Source organism: Hippoglossus hippoglossus, chromosome 5, assembly GCF_009819705.1.
Source record: "Hippoglossus hippoglossus isolate fHipHip1 chromosome 5, fHipHip1.pri, whole genome shotgun sequence".
Classification (NCBI taxonomy): Eukaryota; Metazoa; Chordata; class Actinopteri; order Pleuronectiformes; family Pleuronectidae; genus Hippoglossus; species Hippoglossus hippoglossus.
The window spans coordinates 18,190,218-18,209,058 of record NC_047155.1 but is presented as its reverse complement, the minus strand read 5'-3'; the positions used below and the strand labels follow the sequence as shown (position 1 = coordinate 18,209,058).

Genomic DNA, 18,841 nt, shown 5'->3' with positions numbered 1-18,841 from the left:
AATCCATGGGTCATTGTCATAGTGTGAACAGGTAATTGCCTTCCTGATCTCCTGGCATCCTTTACTAACCCAGATATGAAGAACACAGATGTATAGATGCTGGAAGAAGAGGAAGCCTCCAGTGTTCTGTGTGACCGCGTCTACAGCAAATGCACATTATGTATAGTTGCGAAAACACGATACAAGAGAGCCAAGTCCAGGAAAGGCAGACAGTTGCAAAGTTTCGTTCACAACTGAATTGAATTGAAATCCTTCCTCTGCTTCTGCACAGAAATCTTGTTTGGACACCCCATCATCCTTCAGTTCATGGAGACTTCTGCATCCCAGTGTGGACCTCAGGCACATAGACATGTCTCAAAACTACCCAGATCTTCTTATCTAGAACTATATATATATCTCATATGACTCCCAAAGCTCATATCCACTCATGTCCATCTGATCTAGAACATCTACGCATATATTTGATTAATCAACTTAGAATATCGTATATTTATTACTAATAAAGAAAGAGAACAGTAGTTAGAGTAAAACAAAATTGCTCACTACATTTTACATGAAGATGCTTTTTGGTGCTGTCCACTGTAGTTGGTGCTGAGCCATAGTAATCTTCTTTTTTTTGTGCAGCCAACCTCCAAAGTGGCAGTGGAATCACAGACATTCAAGTGTCCATACAAAAGAGATGGGGGCTGAGCCTCATGGTGAAGAGCTTCTGTGTTAACTTCCCCATTGCACATTTTATTTGATGAAAATGTTTTTCAGCACAAGGAAATAAAGCTCTCTGGGTTAACAAACTTTTTAATACTACATTAGCACATTCAGTAGCGTCGCACCATCCATATCTGATCATCTAATCGCAAGGATTCCATTGAAATGGATTTCACTTGAACGTTTTACTGTTTTAAAAAAAAACACACGAGAGAGATCAATAAGGTCACATTCAGAGGCCTCATTAGACAGTTTCAGTCTCATAATAATGTTCACCCTCACCCCCTGGAATCCTGCACCCTCCTAACCCCCGACACTTACTCAGGCATGAAGCTGCTGATGCACTTTCAGCAGAATGAATTCAAATCAGGCCTCACCACATGTTGTGGCGTGTTCTGCTCCCTGTTTGTCATTGTCATAAAAAAAATGAAATGCGGTGCTCGGAGGCTGGATTCCCCGGTGTGCTCACTCAACCAACAGCTGTAAGAGGACATTGAATCAGCTGTTTGCTCAGTGAGGTGAATTTTACACAGATGTATAAAATGTCCCATTACTATTTACACATACATTAGTTACATACAGTGCACATTGTCAGTGTCAGCAGTCCTGTGTCATTATCAGCCCTGTAGGGAAAATGACAGACAGGATGTGCTGAAAGCTACACCTTTAAACCAACTTCATCACAAAGAGTCCAGAGAAGAGGTTTGAAAAAGTCACACTTATGTGTAGTGAACAGGTCCTCATTGGATGCAGGGACATCCTTTCGATTCACAGTCTTCTATTGAACAGCACTGGTGTAGCTACAGAGTTACAATAGGATGCTGTACCATTGTCCACATCCACAGCATTTTTGTTTCAGCTGGAACTATCCAGTGTTTCAAAAAATACAAATAAACCTTCACATGTGGCAACGCACCACAGGCCACATGTGTCTGATGAGTAACTGCGTAACTTTAAGGAAAAATGGTTTTACAGAGTCTTTTACAGAGATTTGTTTTGCAACATTTTGGTACGAGACCAAGACTGGCAATCACATTTCTCTCACACACTAGGAAATATCAAACATCAACAAGCTACATCACAGTCTCTAACATGAAATCAATAGCTACACCTTTACACATTGTAAACCATTTGCCTGATGAAGGTTTGGTAAACGTTGCAAATAAATCTCTGCAAATATGAAATCTAAGTAAGTCGACTTACTTTTCTCCGACACACCTGACACTTAATAGATGTGCGTATGATTTAATCATGATGCAGCCAACATACATCCTGAATCCTGGTGACTCTCGCAGCAGGTTGTGCCAACTTGGTGTTTGCCCACAATTATTAGCAAAATGCTGAATTTCCCTTCTCGCTTCTCGTCTTTGTTTTCTTCCCTTAAGGCCACAGAACGTAGCAAATGTGAAGCAAACATAAGATGCTCAACGATGTGAGATGAATCCCATGAAAAAGGCGAAAAGAGTTTTAGTACAGAACTAATGAACAGTTCAGGATGCACTGCTGTCGTACCATATGTGCTACAGATATACAACACACTTACTGAGGTTCAACAGGTTTGTGTTGAAACTCATGAGAAGCCCCATATCCCGTAAGACATTGTCATCATTTATTCAGCCAGTGGAGAAACAGTCCTTACTAAATTGTACTGATTTAGAATGTTGATTGTCTCCATGCTGATTTGTCCCTGTCCTCTTGAAGCATGTTGGATGGAGGAAATCCTCCCTCGTCTTTTTAATCCCTCTGACATCCCTCAATGCAATTAAAGCCTTTTTTTTTACTGCTATTCCCTCAAGTGTGAGCATAAAGTCAGAGTGCTTTCCATTCTGTGACCATTTGAGTGAAAATTCACAGTTACACAGCAACACAATTAGTTGGCGAAGATCACACATCGTCATCGTCATCATCAATCTGCCTCAGCCTCCTGCCATGACTCTGTCCTCTCTGGCTCCCTCTTTGAGGAAGCCGACCGACCGGATCCTGACAAAGGAAGTACTGTTTCCAGATTTTCCGGAACGCTGTGCGGAATTTCTTGATGCGGAAAGCATAAATGATGGGGTTGACGGCTGAGTTGCCGTGGCTGAGGATGATGGCAATGTAAATGAGAAACACTTGCTCGCCGCAGGTCGGACAGAAGAGGGTGATGCAGTTGAGGATGTGGAGGGGAAGCCAGCTGACTGCGAAGAGGAAAAGAACAAGGGCGAGAGACTTAGCCAGCTTCAGCTCCTTGCCAAAGTAACGTCTCGGGTCTGTGTGGCTTGCGGTCACCTACAGAGAGATAAAGCAGGAGGATCGTCATCTTATGAATTTAACTTTAGTCTAATCACTTCATTTACGTTTGTTTTCATAGCAAACTGTCTTTCGATTGTTTCATGTCAAAGAGAGTGACCAGGTTTGTCCTCACCTTCTTGTTGAGCTGCTTGTGGATCATGTAGAAAATCTCTACGTAGATGGCCAGCATGAGCAGCAGAGGGGGCAGCACCCAGCCGAAGAAGTTGAAATAGACCATGTAGTCCATGCTGATGACCGTCTCGAACCTGCAGGTCACCAACTGGTCGTCATTGATCAGGGAGCCATTGTCACGGAGACGCTGCAGGTTATTCCAGCCGAACATAGGCATGAGGCCCACTATGATGGACACCAGCCAACACAACAACACGGCCGTGCCTGCTCGCCGAGGGGTCACGACCTGCTTGTAGCTATGGCAACAAGGGAGAAGATAAAGTGAAAAGGGAAACAAATAAATCTCTCTGTTTTACCATCAGCTCCATCATCTGCTCCATGTTACATATTATTGTTATTTATTTTATTTATCCTTAATTTGACCAAGACAGTCCCATAGAGATTCAGTATTTCCTCAGGGCCCTGGCAAAATGGGATGAATAATATGAATAATACAAGTAGAGAGAAATCACACACATCATATTACATTATATTTTTCATGGCTGTCTTGGAGTGTCGTTTCAACTTTTTAAAGTAAGATTGTGTAACTTCTGCATCCACAGTTGCAGCGTGTAACAATGATGAAACATTGAGCAACAGCTGAAGTAAAAGTGTGGAGGAGTGATGAAGTCAACTAGAAATGGCAGTTGTAGCCTACAGAAACATTTTGTTAAAGTTTGCTAAGATTTAGCAGCAGCCATAAGTCAATGCTTATCCAAGGTAGGTCAACAACACTCCTGGAGATTTAAGAGTTACGAATGAAAATGTTTGCTTTGTTGAAGGAAGAACATGCTATTTCTATTTTCAGAAGTTATACAATTCAGCTTTGAGGTTGCAATTTGTTGTGTTTGACTGATTTATATCACAAAATGTTCTGGTTACAACAATTCCTCTTTCTGGACTCTCTTGCTGCTTTCAAACACGCACCAAACCTTCAGATATTCTCCTGAAATTTTCCAGAGCGGCTGTATGTGGCAACGCAAATGTCCGAAGAGTAAGTTGCTGTGGTGTTTTTTCTGAGGTCTGGCATGAAACTCTTCATCGGGAGAATTCACTGTGAGCAAGTGGGCGTGTTTATCATGTTTCTAAAGGCAAATTCATAGTTTCTGCACCCGCCAGTCAGCTGAGGTTCGCTGGGGTCCCCTATGGTCCTAGTAACTTAAACGTAAATGCAAGGACCCTTATGCTGGCGTCTGCATGCAGCCCAAAATTTGTGACCATGATGACATGTACATGTCAACTGTGCCTGCTCCAGGTACAATATATCCACCTACTGGAATGGAATGTGGGATCAGGTACGATAGCGTGGAACACCAGAACGACGCAGACTCTCATTTTTGTATAGACCAGTGGTCACCAGCCTTTTCGAGCCCAAGATCACTTTTTAATTCCAAACTTAAGCCGAGATCTACCATTACATTACATTTCATTTAGGTGACACTTTTATCCAAAGCGACTTACAATAAGTGCATCAACCATGAGGAACAAACCCAGAACAACAAGAATCAAGAAAGTACAATTTCTTCAAAAAAGCAAAACTACAAAGTGCTATAAGTAAAAGCCATGTAAGTGCTACTAAATTGTTAGTTTAAACTTTTATTCAAGGTATAGTCGGAAGAGGTGTGTTTTTAGTTTGTGGCGGAAGATGTGTAGACTTTCTGTCCTGATGTCAATGTGGAGCTCATTCCACCATTTAGGAGCCAGGACAGCAAACAGTCGTGATTTTGTTGATATCTTCCAAAAAACCCACTTAGGAGGGTCACACTTATTATTTTTTGCAATTTCTGTTAAAGGCTGAATGTACAAGAAATAAATATACACAAAGAAAGGCAGTTGTGCAATTTTTTCTATTCAATGCACAATATTCAAATTAATATCAATTCATATTTACAATGCAAAATATGTAGCTTCTCAGTTCCACAACATGTTCTGCACTGCATTACAATGTTTTTAAATATAGGCTTTGATTTGAATATGGCATCAAATATGATTATTTCCTTGTATGAAATAAGTCCCTTGTCATCAAATAAATACCATTACTACACAGTATGAAGCCGTGCATCTTCCGCTCCAGCAAATATTTCACAATAAAAAAACCTTTTTAAACAAGGGAATGGATTCCATTACCAGAAACGCTCGAGTGCTTTTATTTTGAAAAGGCATTCAGAAAGTGTTGCAACCATTTGTTTGTGACATAAATTCATCAGATAAACATTAAAAATCAGTTGAAAGATCATCTTCTCTGTTTATTCTGCTGTGAACCACAATGTTAATCTCTCTATGACACAAACGTATTTACATCATTTCCCGAACCCGTTTCAAAGTAAAAGCACTCCAGCGTTTCACCTTCTGAATTCACTCATTTGTTCCAACGGGGCTTTGATTGTTATCGACAGACCGAAAGATGCGCATCTTCATACCGTAGAGTCCTGACATTTAGTTTAGTACATGAACCAACTTGTTCTTGAAGGAAATGCAGGAGATAAACCTGCAGCTCCGCCGCCAGTAGCGGACACACAGCGCGTGTGAAGAACAGACAACCGACACACAGCTGATCTGCGGCGCGACGACAGACAGCGAGTCGAGAGAGTTCGGGGATCGACAGTGAAGACTGCGAGATCGACCGGTAGATCGCGATCGACGGGTTGGCGACCACTGGTATAGACTATGGGGGAATGTATTTGCGACTGGAAGGAGTGCGCAACTCACAGCGGACACAGAATGTGCAAAGTATTATCAACCATGACGGACTCAAGACTGAAAAACGAGTCAAACAAGAATACAGATATCTCAAGATGAAAAAGACGAAGTTGACAAAGATGCCAACCTGGACAGACAACAATGTTCAAGAGCTTTTGGCAATAAGGGACGACTCTGTGTTGATTTGCTGTAATCAAAGACATGTGATCTTCTGCAGCATAATTTATACACCATGTCCTGCATCCTCAACCCAGACGCCCCCCCCTCACCTGAACACTCCGGACATTTTGCTGTTGTTGTGAATGTGTCTAACCCGAAAAATCTTCTGCTGCTTTCTTCTTATGTCAAAGGCAAAGTTCAGAAAATGTCCAGACCCAATTGTGTGCACCTTTTTTCGCAGTTCCTGTCTGAAAATGGCCGGCAACAGACGAATGCACTATACCTGTTAAATCCCCCTCTGGAAAATCTCTTCTGCTTGTATCTTAGAAAAATCAAAACATGAAGGCAAAACATTTCTGCCCCTCTGTAGAGTAAACAGTTGAAGTTGTTGCCTAACCGTCGGCAATTCTTTGGAATTTCAATGGGATGTCATAACTCCCGTATCTCCCACACAATAGGCAGCTCAGAGATGTAATCATTGTTGATGGGCTGACGAACTGCTGAGTTGTGAATTCAAACCTCCTGTCTAAACAGTGCGAGCTGACTCAAAGCTGACGAAAGGAGCTTGTTCTTCCTCTCGCCCTCTTTCATATGTCAGGCACATTTTTTCTCTGCTCTTATCACTTCTGCTCGCTGGTTAACAAACAAACACTGCTGAGATATGTGCCAGATCCAAACATTCATATTCCTTCTTTTTCTCCTACTTTGATTAATGTCAGCCGCTCTTGCCTCGCCCACACTCTCTCATGTAAAGTGCACACACACACACACACACACTCCTCTCATAAGTCTGTTTGTACTCTCCTCACTGAGTTTGTACAGCTGCATACAGATCAGCTGTTCATCTGACAAAAATTGCTTTCTGCTTAACCGTTGTCCGTCTATATCTACGCTTTCCTGTGGAATTCTGATCCCTGTGCGCCCCAACTGCAAATCCTGCCCTCCAGCTGAGCTCGCCGCTGATATTTTAAAATCTCACACAGACCACTCTTATCATGAGAGTCTGCTTCCAAACCACCTCTGCTATAAAAAGCTGTGTCCCTCCAGAGTCTCAGGGGTAGTTTAGGGGGGGGGGGGGGGCACACAATTTCTGAAGGTTGTACAGATGGAAATGGATTATTGGTGAGGTGGAAAAAAACATTCTCAGATTTTATGAAGCTATAAAATGTGCTTGTGTATTTTTTTTGGAAGAACCCATACTTGTTCTGCTGCTAATGCCAACCCTGGAGAGAATTCAATTTAATTAAAGATATAATGCAGCCTTTTAAAATGATAAATGGAGTTCTCTTGTTCATCCTGTTTTGGAAACAGGAACATTTTATTTTTAAAAAACAATCAGTCGATTCCCTCGTGCTGTAGCTGTACAAATTCACTGTATGATTAAAACGAGCTGAGAAACAGCACAGTACACTGATAAGTAACAACCTGTATGTATCTATTCATATATACTCATGTGTGTTCATATAATATATATTAAATGATTCCTGTGTAGCGTCACTGTGTTACTTCTCTTCCGAGTCTAGTGAGTGTGCATGCTTTTGTGTGCGTGTGCGTGTGCGTGCGTGTTATTTGCCAGTTTACAAAATTATGCAATCCATCAACCATCCACCATGAGCCCATTGACCAGTCATGCATTCTCTGCCAAACTGTGGAGGCTCATTGTCACATGAGCCACCCTGAATTGGAAACTTGAGTTTTAAAGTTAAATTATGCGTGAGGTGTCATAAACACACAAAAACAGATTCACAATTTTAAAATCTCCTGCTCGTGAGATCTGTTACCACACCAGTATATCTCACTACCCACCATGTTGTTGCCTCTAACCAATCGAGACCAGAAGGCAGAAAGATCAAGTAACATGTGTGACTCCCACATCTATCAATCTATCTATCTATCTATCTATCTATCTATCTATCTATCTATCTATCTATCTATCTATCTATCTATCTATCTATCTATCTAGCTTGCTCCTCTGCAAATGAAATCTCAAATAACATATTTGGAAGGAAATATTTAGTTGAAGGAAAAATCACAATAATATAATCTATGCTTATGTTATTTATGTATGTATTCATTTATATATATGTTACCTGGTACACATGTTATTTGTATTATTTATGAAAAAGATGACATGTAATTAATGTGATTTGTTGTCCTCTTCCTGCATCTTTTCAGCTAGGATATTTGTTTGGTTTTAGGGGAAATTATGTGCCAGAAATGGACACTTTTTAATGAAAAGATAAGTAATGACTTCATGGATTAATGAAAAAGTGATTTTTGCTTTTCCTCTATGTGTAAATCCTTAAATCGGGTACAGGCTAAGACATGTGTCAGTGTTAAACAACAGTGATTTATCTGCTGTCGTTTCCAGATTATCAAGGATTTAGATGTCAGATTATAACGCCAACATGAATGTGACTGTAAATCAATTCAAATGACCAGACAGCCTTTAACCCAACATGTGCCTCTCCACTCCTCACTGCTGGATGGACGTGTAGTTGAATGGATGACTCGTGTCCTTGGCCCCCGAGCAGCGGTCCAGACACAAAGGCTTCCTGTGACTCAGACAAGATATTTGAAAACTAGAGGAATTCACCTTTAGGCCTACCTCATGGGTATTTTCACTCTCAGGTAGCGGTCGATGGCGATGGCCAGCAGCGCCAGGATTGAACTTTGCGTGAGGACAAGCACCGTGCAGGCGACCAGCAGGCAGCTGTAGAAGTGCGTCTTCAGTCCGATGCTGATGGTGATGGCGAGGGGGATGACCAACGCGCCCACCGCAATGTCAGCCAAGGCCAGGGAGACGATGAAACAAAACGTGGTGTCCCTCAGAGACCTGTTAATGCGCACGGCCCACACCACCATCACGTTCCCGATGACCGAGGACACCGCGATCACCGCCTCCATCCCAATGTAGATGGCTTTAGCGAGAGGCAGAGCCGAAGTCATGGTCGCGGTCGGTGCTGGATGAGTGTGCGCGCAACGGAGGAACAAGCGAAAAACGTCGAGGGAGTTCCCTGTTGTAATTTGGTGCCGGCTGAGACCCCCTGGCCGAGGCTTCGCATGTTTTATGTCCCGCGAAAGTACAGAGACGAGGTCTGCTCCTCGGAATTATTGTGGGATCTGGTCCGGGACGAGGTGCTGTGTGCGCACCCGACGCAGAAGTTGGTCTCCAGACGCTGCGAGGCGGTGATTCCGAGAATGAAGCCGAGCTGCTGGCAGGACGGACGGAGCAGGAATACTGAATGAGTCACAGCGCTCCCCAAAGAGCGCACCATCACCCGCTGTTTGCTTCAATGTCAGAACATGTGTCCAGGGAAGACAAACAGAAACAGTGCCAACACACACATCCCACATGTTCCTAAACGTCCACTCATCTTAATTGCCTTTTTCAGCGAGGGCGTAACTGGTCCGGGACATGGACATGTTCATATCTCCCTTTGCGTAATTTGTATGTCTAGTGAATGAATCCCAGTTTAGACACCGTGCGTAATATCCATGAGATTACTATTAAAACCACATCGTTATCGCTCTGCACTCAATGCAGTCATGAGGTGGAGAACATCCGTTATTTTCATGAGTACTTGTATGTGATAGACATACACATTCACTGTATTTACACAAGGCTCAAAAGGTGCTTTATATAAAGAGTAGTCTGATATGTGATATTTCCCATGAATGGGTAAGCGCCAAGTATAACTATACCACTCTTGAGAGGGTGCACAGAGAGGAAGCTGGATGAAGACAAATGGCCACCTGCTTTGTGTTGGAGGGCAACAAGAAGACAAGAGCGGACAGCCGCTTTGGTATCGGTGGAAAACAGCAGGACAGATGCACACAGATACAAATGAGACTTAAAAAAACAGCTGAATAAAAGCAGGAGTTTACTTTGCACATGCCCACTGCCTCCATGTCCACAGCATAGAAGCCACTTACTTTCTCCTTTTTTATCATTTTATTTTATTTTCTCTGTGTAGGAGTCCCTATACTTGTCATTTATTACTTAGACATTCACACATAAGCCCACATTTACATTTGGATATGTGCTTTTTATATTTTTTGATAGTTCACAGGTGTGGTAAGAGAACTGGATGCCCAACAAGTAACTTGTGATTGAACTTGGACCTGATGTACGGTGGATATAGGCCATACGCTCTATGAGATAGACAGGTCTTGCTTTTATTCATGTGGTCAACAATGCTTTTTAATTTGATTACTTTCATGTTTAACAACCCTTTTTTTTTGCTGCAGCTCCTTTTTGTGTGTACAGTTGTATGTCAGTCAAGTCAATGCTATAATTCATTTAGGGTGAAGCTGATTTGGAATAACTCTCACATATCTTATTTTATATAAAAGCATTCAAATGGATTTCAAATTGGAAAATCAATTGATAGATTGAGCAGCATGCTACGACTGAGAGACAAGACAATACTCTACAAGGCTGAAGTTTCACTAAGTTGCTGCCTCTGACAAACTGACACTAAAATTTGTTTTAAATCGAATAATCACTCAATTCTACGGAAGCGTATTGCATTCACTTGAAAAGAAAAAATAAATTAAAAATTAAAATAAAAAAAAACTCTCTCCCCCAACCACAACAACCACTATCCAAACTACACATTTCTTTAATGTTGCTTCCACATTTTCTCATGATGCCTTGTATAACTTATGTACGGCACTTTGAATCACCTGTTGAAATGAAATGCTATACAAATAAACTTGACTTGCCCCATGTGTAATTATTAGACATTAATGTAAATTAAAACTATAAATTATCATCACTGAATGAGCTTGAAGGACTTCATGCGGTGGGACGTTGATGGACAATTATTCTGTTCCATTCTCAGTTTATCGGTTTGCACATATTTTTGGCCACTTAAATCGGAATCATTGAAAAATTAGGCTAATGCAACATTTAAAAAGTGTTTCCTTCCTGGTATAATGAAGGCGCTGGCTCTCCCTTATTTACTTGGGCTGTCTGTATCAGTGGTTTCAATAGCTATGACTCAACATTTACTGAGTCTCATTAAGTGGAAGCAAAGTCTGAATATCTCCATGTTTGGCTTTACATGTGCCTCTATCACCATCAATGCAGAAAGTGTGTGTGTGTGTTTGAAACAGAGTAGATTTACTTATGATAGATGATATGATTCATATAGATTCATGATCATCATAATAATATAGCAGAAATAGAAACACATGAAAACTCTCATACTCTGTGACACACACATTTTCCTTTTAACAGCAGAGTCATTGGAGGAAGATCAAAAAATAAATTCCAGCGACAAAGGAATCATGCCTTTTTGTACATGTGTCAAAAACAGTGTGTTCATGCTATTTTCTTCGGGGTTAGTTCTTTCTCTTGATGCCAGTGCTGTGTAGTGGAGTGTGAGTTTGAATCCGATGTGTCAGAGGCACACACAATGCCGTGTATTTGGAATTAGTTATTATATTTTGAGCAATCACCTTCTTTTGCACAGTATCACTCTCCCAGGAGATGAGCAGCGTTGCACTAATTACTTGTTGACAGGGATATTTATTTATTTATTCCACAGTATGTTGGATCCACGATAATATAACACCCCTCTGCATGGAAATGGCACTGGACTGAAAGCTAATATCAGCCTAATGTGAGTATGGAGACACAGGAGGTTCATAATCACTGAGACTGGTGAGGCCAGATTATTACCTCTTGCATCTCTCTCTCTCTCTCTCTCTCTCTCTCTCTATTAGTCTCATCAAATTACATCCCTTTATATCTTTAATACAGCATTGTTTCTCATTAACAGCCAGTTCACATGTTGCACTCAAACAGTTACTGATGCACTATTGTCCATAATCGTACAAAATGAAAATAATAAACACTCAACTCAGTTAGAAGTTCAAATCAGTAATGCAGAGGAACGCTGAGGATTTAGGAGGCCATTGTTCTGTCAAGATATGAATCTTGTGCATCATCTCAACACATCCATATAAACATGTATTTGTATTTATATATATTTATTTATTTGTATGCATTATTGATAAACCTGGCTGTAACGAGAACTGGTCTGACTCAGTCTATAGTTTTATTTACAGATCTGTTTAATACTGTATACATCAGTGCACTCCACATCCAAACAACACCATGTGCAATGCAACGCAAACTCTTCTCCGTCTTTCCAAGAAATGAACCTCGGGCTCGGTGAATGCGTCCCCCCTCTCGCAGTGAGACCCATTGTGTTGGATTTGTGTGGTGGCTGTTGAAGCATGAAAATTTAGGGAGAGAACGTGCAGCTCCTCACCAGCCCTCTCCGGCTCTGAATCGAGGGGATTGTTCGGTCACTTTACTGCTGGGACCAGCCTCCTATCACAAGTGCTTTGTTTGCTGACCTACAGGGCGCAACACAATACGAGCTAAAACTGAGATGAGCAATATGTGCAAATTTCCGGCAGCAGATTGCAACAATTAATCAATATGTTGAATTGTTTGTTTATTTTAATTGTAGAAAACTACGGAGGTACGACCACATTTTGGATATTACTTTAATCAATAACACCCAGAGGCCGACCAGTGGGTCCACAGAGATAATCTGACTATAGTCAGTCATGAACAGATCAACATCTGCTCAGTATTACCAATCCATTCTGTCATTCATTTTCAGTAAAAAAAAAAAAGAAATGTGCAAAGACAATTCGGCAATTCTTAAAAAAAAAGGTGTTACCTCTTATTTTACACCTCAATCCGGACCACCCCTGACTGAGTGCTCGGCCAACTGTCAGCATCCTTCCAGTGATGGAGTGCTGATCTGTGCACGGCCAGGCACAAACGGTTGCAGAAAGCACAAGGAGACGATAAGGGAACAAGAATGAAACAAAGAAACTCCATTCACACCCTCCTGTTATCTTTGTTTTGTATTCCTGCTCAGAAGTGACCTTCTCATTATAGCTGATTACAAATCCACAACAATACATATATTATTATCATCATGTTATGTTGCACTAGATCCTTTTCCCAACTGAATCCTGTTTGAACACTGCAGGTTTTGAAATTCTATTTGCTATTAATGGCCTTGTATGACACGTTCTCTGTATTGTTAATTAAATCAGTGTTTTATCTGCTCCAGGCCTTTGCTCTCTGTTTCTGCAATTTGAATCCGACAGTAAATGCAAATCCTAACATGGTCATCGTGTAGCCTTCAAACAGACTGCTGTCCCCGGCTTGCAATAAATCCTGAATCTCCCGGGACCCAGCTCCCACGTGTAGACTTGAGTGGGCTCACTTTTAAGAGTATTAGGGAAACTTACAGGAGAAAAATCCTACATTTGAAGAATAGAGTCGTGATATTATGAGAATCAAGTCATAATTTGAAGCTATGTGCTAGAGGGGAATATCAGAAGATCAGCCTGCCTGAGATGAGGAATGTGGAACATACTCAAAAGCAACACACTATTATAAGTATCAGGACAGGAACATCTGTGGGATATTCAAAGGGGTTTCAGAGTTTTGCAATAACATCGCTTTAAGATCTTTGGATCCATAAGGAGTGAACTGAGCGATCATGGGTTCAACTCGGGAAGTTGTGACTTTATTCTTTTAATAACTTTCAGCCACTGAGTATATCTTAATCTTACATTAATCTTCATTGTATATAACTTGTTGTCTATTACTGGAATTCTAACTAATTTATCGCAGCTGCTTGTTGCAACTTATTGCAAAACTATTGCATTAATCGAAGTTGTGGGTATTCCAGAGGGACACATTTTTTAAATGCCTTGGATTGGAGTTCTGTTGAAAGTGTCTTTTTTGGCAAACAGTTGTGAGAAAATACCAAGTCTACCAAAACATTATTAACTTATACCAGCACGTACAAATAGTGTTCTCGATGTCGTAACCTTTACAATATTATCATCAGTGACTGGATCAGCATATTAATGACAAATAGTGACGTGTACTAACCTCTTCTTAAGAACTTCCATTTTAAGGCAGAAACTGATAAACTCAGAGCAGATGTGCATTCGCAAAACATTTATCAACTTAAATAGACACACTAAATGCTCACTTAATCTTGTTCAAGTGCTCCAGGAACACTGCGTGACACAAATAGAAAGAAATTTACCTTTTTTTTAACTCTCTCACTCTGACTGAGAAGTCGCACTTAACCGAGTTGGAATCTCGCTAAGAAATTTGTCAAGTACCACTGTGTGACCTTGGCTGTGGCAAGTGCACATGGTGCCTAGAGCAAACACCATTCAATATTAAAGGAGAGGAGTGAAAGAACAGGTATTGTTGCATCAAGATGGATTAGAGTGGAGATGGAGACAAGATTGAAAATGTCAGTGTCGGGGGAAAAGCAAACTTGTGCTAGATTATTTAAGGATGATGCTGTTTGTCCTCTTATGGTTTACAAATATGTAGAAAAACACAATCAAGTGAATTGATTATTTATTTGTGAACATAAAGACGTGAAGCGTTGGAATGAAAGGTGTGTGCTAAGTAATAGAAACAGAGCAGAAGAGCCAGTGATGCGTGAAAGTTTGTGGAGAGGTTTGATAATCCTGAGGTATGTCTGCTGCTGTTTAGGTGATAGGAGTGTTCATGTGACTAGAACGTATGGGAAGTGCTGGGGTGAAAAGAAATGTCTGACACCAGTGTGATTGTATCTTGCTAACATGATAACACAGGGCACATAAGGAAGTTGACATTAGATGCTAAATTGCTAAATTCAGCTTCATCGATTGAGTTAGAAATTATTTGATTCAATTTGGCTATTTCAACTTTTTTTTCTCTTTTATTAATTATAACACTTTAATCAATTGATGTTATACAATTTACTTTATTTGATTGATCATACATATATATATATATTCAAAGTGAAATAGTTTTTCACTTTGACATAGTATAGCAACATATTGAACCCAAAATACACAAATAAATAAATCAAACTCGATATGAAAAGTTATTTCTTGCCAGAAAAGCCACAAAGATGCTCAACTAAGCATTTTCAAAGTAGAAAATGTAAATGCAGGTTGTAAATATAAAGATAAGTTGTAAAACTAATACAACATCAATCAATACAACTTATTTGTGTAGTCATAGATATTTTCTTTCTTTATAGTTATGCAACTTCTCAAAACAGTTTATGCACTCAGTTTGACAAATAGGTACATCATTATATGTGAGCCAGTTCCCAAGTAATCAAAAATAACAAATAAAAAGTCAAACTGCGACAAAATTAAACACGTTGCATTTTCATGGTGTGGGGTTCATTTTTGTCCACACTGTTTTTTTTGTTGCTGACTGTTTTTTCTTTCTTTTGGATATTCGGGCCGATTTTTGACCCGATTTGCCCCTTCCAACAATCGCAGGGGCATTCCATTCTGGAAGCCAGTCCGAGCAGATTATCTGCACAAATAATCTGGAAGTGTGAGGGGTCTACAAAATAATCTTAATGCTACAGATTACCGATCTCGACCAAACATGTTTGATATATACGTAAATTAGCTTTGACAGAAACTTGCATTAGCCAATGAGAGTGAGCTGACCGGGAAGCGCTACCAACCGGATGTTGGGCATATGGCTAAAAACAACAATAAGTTTCCAATTCCCCTTCACAAGTGAAGCAAGCTGACGATCGTCGATCCTCCATGTTTTTCTTCACGCTTCACAAGTTTTCCACACTCCAATTCAGAGAGTGGGGGTAATGCACCTAACAGATGTTTGCCAACCACCATTAGAACACAGAAGAATGAGAAAAAGAGATCCCAAGTCTCTGGAATGGCCACTGTGAAATCGATTCCTACAAGTGCCAAGTGTGTGGCCAAATCGTCTAGTGTGTAATTTCCCCATAAAACCTGTCATGGTTTCTGACCTTTTTAAAATCTGTTAAGAGTTAAAAATTCTCTAGTGTGCACCAGGCCTACATCATTTCAGTTCCTTGTAAGAACAACACTGTGTTTTGTGTTTTTTTAATGAATTGCCCGAGAGTAAGCAATGTCTTTGATAAAATGTTTTGGTCATGCAGAGCACGGAAGAATTGTGAGCTTTTCAAAATGCCGACGGCTCACAAGGTTGCATATAGTGTGCTTTTAATGTGGAGAGTCAGTATGGTGCAACACAGACAGCTTAACCTGCTAACTTTATTCTCTACCCCACAAATGTGCAATATATCTGAAGGCTCATAAATGACAAAAGCTATTACTGTGGATGTTAGTATGATAAACCCATGATTTGCCCAGCATCTCTCTCTACACTACAGGAGAGTATAAACCATGAAAGTGGCCATATCATCATTGGGAAGGGAACATGGCTCAGACCAATCTCCCTGCCCTGCTGGGCTTTGTAAAGACACATTTCAGACCCCTTTCTCTTTTGTATTTGTAGCAAATATGTGGTTTGTTCCAGATCCCGAGTTTAGAGAAAAATGTTTATTATAATCAGCTTGTTTCACCATTTAGCTTTGGGTTTCAAGCTTTTCATATTCATTCGTATTCACTGAAACATACAATATGTAACTTTGGCCACGAGGCTGACTCTCAATCAAAACAATTGGCCCAAACTGGCCCACTGGCTAGCAGTTGGTTTTTCCTTCATCATACGGCCATTTGGCCAGGAAGTTATAGCAGCGACAAGCAAAATCACAGGTAAAGCATATAAGATATGACGCAAATAAAAGGCGACTCACATGAAAAATCCAGTTACTTTGAATAAAACTGTGGATTTCTCTGGGTTTAACCATGCATTGTTGGAAACAATTTGGATAATGTGAGGGTACCAGTCAACAAAAAGGATCGAATAGGTCCAGTCGTTGTTTGATTTCCTATTTTATTTAACAATTGTAACATCTATCTTTAAAATAAGCAAACAGCATTTAGTTTTATACATTTTCAAATGTCTGGATGGTCTGAATTTTTTTGCCTTACATTTCCAGATACCCAGATCCTATAGGTTTCTGTGCTTCTAGCTTTATTAGCTGCTTGCATCCATCCATCCATTATCAATGCTGCTTATCCTTTAAAGGTCACAGCTGGCCAACATACAGAAAAAAACCACAACTCTCACAATCATGGTCAATACAGAGACAGAGGATAAATCTGCCTACTCCACACAGAAAGACTCCGGCCGAAACCAGGATTCGAACCGGGAACCGCCTTGCAGCGTGACTACAGTGCTAACCACCCCCACACCAGCACGCCACCCCTGCTGATTGCGTGCCTGGATAAATGAAAAAGCTTTCAAACTTAGACACCAGTTCATCAGTACTGTGGGAAATTAACTATTCTGTGACTGACCAGTGAAGCCAAAGCAACCCTGGGATCTCAACAGTTATTTCGAAATAATATGTTCTCATACTATCAAAGCTATAAATATGGTATGAGAACACACTTTAAATATCTTCTTCCTGTTAAGCAGTTTATAATTTTGCATTCTTTGGAAGGTTTTCCTTCTCTTTCACCCACAGTGAGCTATGAGGCTTTGGTTTACATTGGCAGTGTGAATCTTTCATTCTGATAAGTCCCCGAAGAAATTAGTTTGCTCACAGTAATAGGATGCTGAGGATAAGTGGGAAATTGTAAACAGGATTATGTTCTGATAGATTTTTCGGTCGAAAAAACGTCTGGGTTAGATCGACTGAAGTGTGGAGGTTCAAATGAAAATGACGAAGGTCGCAAGGATCAGATTGTGAGAAGTTTGTGTTGAAGATAATATCACAAATGTGTTGAAGTTGAGGCATTTGAAACGCCAAGCAGACTGTTCTTCCCTGGAACAACAGTACAAACAAGCAAGTCAGCTACTTAAAAGAGGAAGTCAAAGATTCCTTAAATGCCAAGTCTGTATCACTGTGTAACCAGAAGAGGTGAGAAGCCAAGTGGTCTCATATCATGTTGCTGTTTCATGGCTATTTTCTTCTCCCTGAGCCTAAATCACAAAAGCGCTCCCTCCCAGTGGTGCACTTTTATAGCCCTGCTGCTGCTGCTGCTCCGACTTATTGCCTCCAGTGTTTGTGTGAAATCCTGCTGCGAGCTTTCTCCTCCTGCAGTGTGAGGAACCCTTGGTGTATAGAATGAGACAACGGGCACTATCACCATGCTGAGTCAATATGAGATCCCTGTGACAAAACATTAACGAGCTGATTCAATTCTCTGATTGAAGAACGGTTCAAGGATGTTTATTTCAAGACGGGGTCTCAAGAGGGCAACAAAAAGCTACGACAAAAAATAAACATATCAGCTTCCGATTCCCTGTAATGTCCCGCCAGTGTGACACATCCGGTAGGTTATGTTTTTACCCCTGTCCGTATGTTGGTGTGTTTGCAGGATTGATCAAAAACTACTTAACAGACTTCCATGAAACTTTGTGGAAGTATGAGACATGAGCAAAGAAAGAATCCATAAATTTCCCCCGAAAAACCCGGCCTATTTAGAAGACTTGTAAAACTCGGTGCAGCTTGATTGAATTAAAGGAGACTGTTGGGCCTTGACGTGGGCGTGCACTCTACTGCGTGCCACACTAGTTACTTCTGGTTTCGTGTCCTGATTTCAGGGTTCAACTTATTTTCATTTTCCCTTCGGGGCAAATAATTGTGCAGCTATAGCAGGAGCCCCATAGTAGCAATAAATACATCAACAATTCGAATACGCCACAGTGCGACATTTAAACAGGGATAATAGACGTTTTAAATGGGTTGTTCCTGCATCTTGGCAGATTGAATCTATGGTCAGACAGAAACAACAGATACTCACAATATAATACAAACAATGGCTGGCTAGAATCTTCTAAGATTTACTATTCTAGTACTATTGACATTATCATTGACATTTCCATTTGATCTGGTTCCCTTACTGTTCCTGATCA

General features: G+C 40.6%; 1 protein-coding gene across 3 annotated transcripts; it reads right to left on the bottom strand.

The window, feature by feature from the left end:
• Positions 1-1,558: 1,558 nt before the first annotated feature.
• On the bottom strand, positions 1,559-9,367 carry LOC117761355 (adenosine receptor A1-like). Of its 3 annotated transcripts, none has more exons than XM_034585166.1 (3): positions 8,615-9,365; positions 3,110-3,404; positions 1,559-2,973 (listed from the first exon to the last, which is right to left on the bottom strand). In XM_034585166.1, exons 1-3 carry the CDS (start codon positions 8,953-8,955, stop codon positions 2,590-2,592), a joined length of 1,020 nt encoding a protein of 339 aa, XP_034441057.1. In that variant the 5' UTR covers positions 8,956-9,365; the 3' UTR covers positions 1,559-2,589. The 3 variants fall into 3 exon arrangements, with proteins under 3 accessions (XP_034441057.1, XP_034441059.1, XP_034441060.1); XM_034585168.1 differs by lacking the exon at positions 8,615-9,365 and adding an exon at positions 6,290-7,939; XM_034585169.1 differs by lacking the exon at positions 1,559-2,973 and having other exon boundaries at positions 3,269-3,404; positions 8,603-9,367.
• Positions 9,368-18,841: the final 9,474 nt, after the last annotated feature.